This window comes from Montipora foliosa, chromosome 6 (assembly GCF_036669935.1).
Source record: "Montipora foliosa isolate CH-2021 chromosome 6, ASM3666993v2, whole genome shotgun sequence".
Lineage (NCBI taxonomy): Eukaryota > Metazoa > Cnidaria > Anthozoa > Scleractinia > Acroporidae > Montipora > Montipora foliosa.
Window position 1 is genome coordinate 30,218,707 of NC_090874.1, and position 2,500 is coordinate 30,221,206.

At 40.1% G+C, this 2,500-nt stretch overlaps 1 protein-coding gene across 3 annotated transcripts in view; it reads left to right on the top strand.

The window, feature by feature from the left end:
* LOC138007108 (cytosolic purine 5'-nucleotidase-like) overlaps nucleotides 1-2,500 on the top strand; it is a 169,366-nt gene that overhangs the window by 123,793 nt on the left and 43,073 nt on the right. For all 3 annotated transcript variants that reach the window (XM_068853836.1, XM_068853837.1, XM_068853838.1), the window contains 2 exons: nucleotides 1,749-1,815; nucleotides 2,058-2,101. In XM_068853836.1, the coding sequence (XP_068709937.1) occupies nucleotides 1,749-1,815; nucleotides 2,058-2,101 (111 nt within the window). The remainder of the gene's footprint in view (nucleotides 1-1,748; nucleotides 1,816-2,057; nucleotides 2,102-2,500) is intronic.

Genomic DNA, 2,500 nt, shown 5'->3' on the forward strand with positions numbered 1-2,500 from the left:
TCGAAGCTGCAAGGAGTATAAAAATATGTTTAAAATAGCATTTTAGCAAATGTTTGACAATTTTTATGTGAATCTCCGCAAAAACGAACGATTTCCAGCTTGTATTCTATGTATTCTTATTCCAGAATACGGTCAATCGAACGCACCCTAAATGGACCTGTGTGTCGAACTTGAAGACGCCCGGAATTCCTTGTGGTTTCCAGCGGCTTGAGCTCCCAAGCGATAGCCTCCAGTGTATAGACACGGAGTGGATTAACGGCGCCACCTTTCCGCTTAGATTCTGGAGCTTTTACGGACAGCTTGTTCGTACAAACAATGGCAGTAAGGGTGGCATAATACCTTGAATCGATGTACTGGTGAAAGGGTTCATCTCCCGCTTCATATGTTAATTCAGTTACTTCACTGGGAGTCCTCCGTTTGCAGCATTCAAGTTCGCCTGGTCAACGCCAGAAAACAGCAAGGATTCCAGCGACAAACTTAACTACAGCCCAGGGCTTTTGGATGCTGGGAAGACTACGCGGCTAAGAAATTTCCATGATCCAGAGACTTTTGAAACCATGCTTGCTTGTGGCATATGGACCAACCTGTGGTGACTGGTCACTTAAGGTTATATAATTCATTTAAGACGTTTTTGTTTGCAATCGTTTTCCCTAGACCGAAACTGTCCTAGGATTGTTTCCATGGATACATAAAAAAGAACAAAAGAACTTCCCATGACAGTTCCTGAACTGAAAAATACGGTTTATCTGCCCCCCTGAGGTGGCTCGGCCATCATAAAGCAGAGCTTAGCTTATACACGAAGATCCCTAATTATATTAATTATACCCCATTATTTTACTCTGAGGGGAGTCTTTTGCTGTGTAACCGCATCCCCAAGGGTAACATGAAACCTGAGCTGAACCAAACCCAAGTTATTTACTCTACGGAAGGCCCCAAACCCAAGTTGAGTGTAACCACAACTAATATCGAGTTTTCTTTAGTGTTCCTTAAGCAGCGGTTTATTTTCTCTCTTTCTTTTTTGGTAAAACAAGAAACCCTTCTGAAACCTTTGGTAAAACAAGAAACCTTTCTTTCAAGGTACCCTGTGTAGAAGAGAGGAGGGGTAACCGTTACAAACAAGAACAGATGACAAATATTTATTTTCTTCAGAGGCAGCTGATGGTTTGGTGACGAGACGTTTGGCCTGGTCGAACAGATGCTTAAAATGAATAAAGGGGATAGTTTCTGAAAAAAACTGTGGTGCTGCGTCGGTGGAAAAATTTGGGTTTATCAACAGAGTTGATAATGTAAATTGGCCACCGTACAGAGATTTATATTATCAACTCCGTTGATAAAACCAAAGTTTGGAACTATTTTTGGCTAAGTGCTGATGAGCATGAGTAGGTTTTATGTAGATACAGGCGCCCGTCTAATTCTCTGGAGACTGACGTATCGGGAAAGGAAATCTTATCTTTCTTATTTTCCATGATGAAGCGGATGGTGGGTTGCTGACTGTTGAAATGTTCCCGACCACCGTGATACCGAAAGACCAGCAATAAAGTGATCGAAATGTTGCCATCTACAACCCAAGTGACTGCATCGTTAGACAAACGATCATACCCCTTATTTTATCTATTATATATCTATTAATATGTAAGAAAGAGGAAATTGGTGTATAGTTCAGTTCCACATTCAAGCTCCTTATCCTTTTTATAAATGGGACTTTTTCAGTTTAAGGAATATTTTTTTCAATTCTTGGTATTATTCAGGAGACTGGTACACTAAGTATCGGCAGATACTCAGGAGAACTGAAGGAGGGTCAAATTTTTTCAGGAGGTATTGGAAATATAACAAAGCTTTTGTATTACTCTTTCGCTTAAATGTAGAATTGGTTTTTGAGGCTTAGAAATTAGAGGTTTTTGTTTTTTTGAATAAGAAATACTTTAAGATCAGTGATTCAGTCGGCTGCTGTTTATTTGCTATGGTTTTTGCTATCCAATTTTTTGTTTTGTATTGTGGATATGACGTTATGGGGATGACGATAACGATTATAAAACAGCACATTTTTTCTGCTGTAGGTTCATCGGATGTGTTCTGTAACCTGCTTGGTGCTGAAGGAAAGGTAAACTTAATTGTAGGTGAGCATACATGTACCTTGTGCACCGTCAGAAGAAGAAAATATGGTCGAGCCACAAGATCGCTAACAAACTTTGATTCCATTTCTATCCAGTTGGGGAAATGAGTGGCTGGTTCAACCGTTAGGGAGGCGTTCAGCCTCTCTCTGTTTAGCGCTCTACATTCAAGATTCACTCACTCATATGTAGATGGTTGTGTAGAACCCCATGTAAATCCACCAACGATCTCAAATACAAAATTTTATTATGAGGCACACTATTACACACACCACACACTTGAAGAAATTGTCTCTAGCCATTATACTTAGCGAACAATAAATTGCTTCTGAAGGGCCGCACTACACCTAATAATCACTGACAACAATAACTACGTTCCATTTTCCACG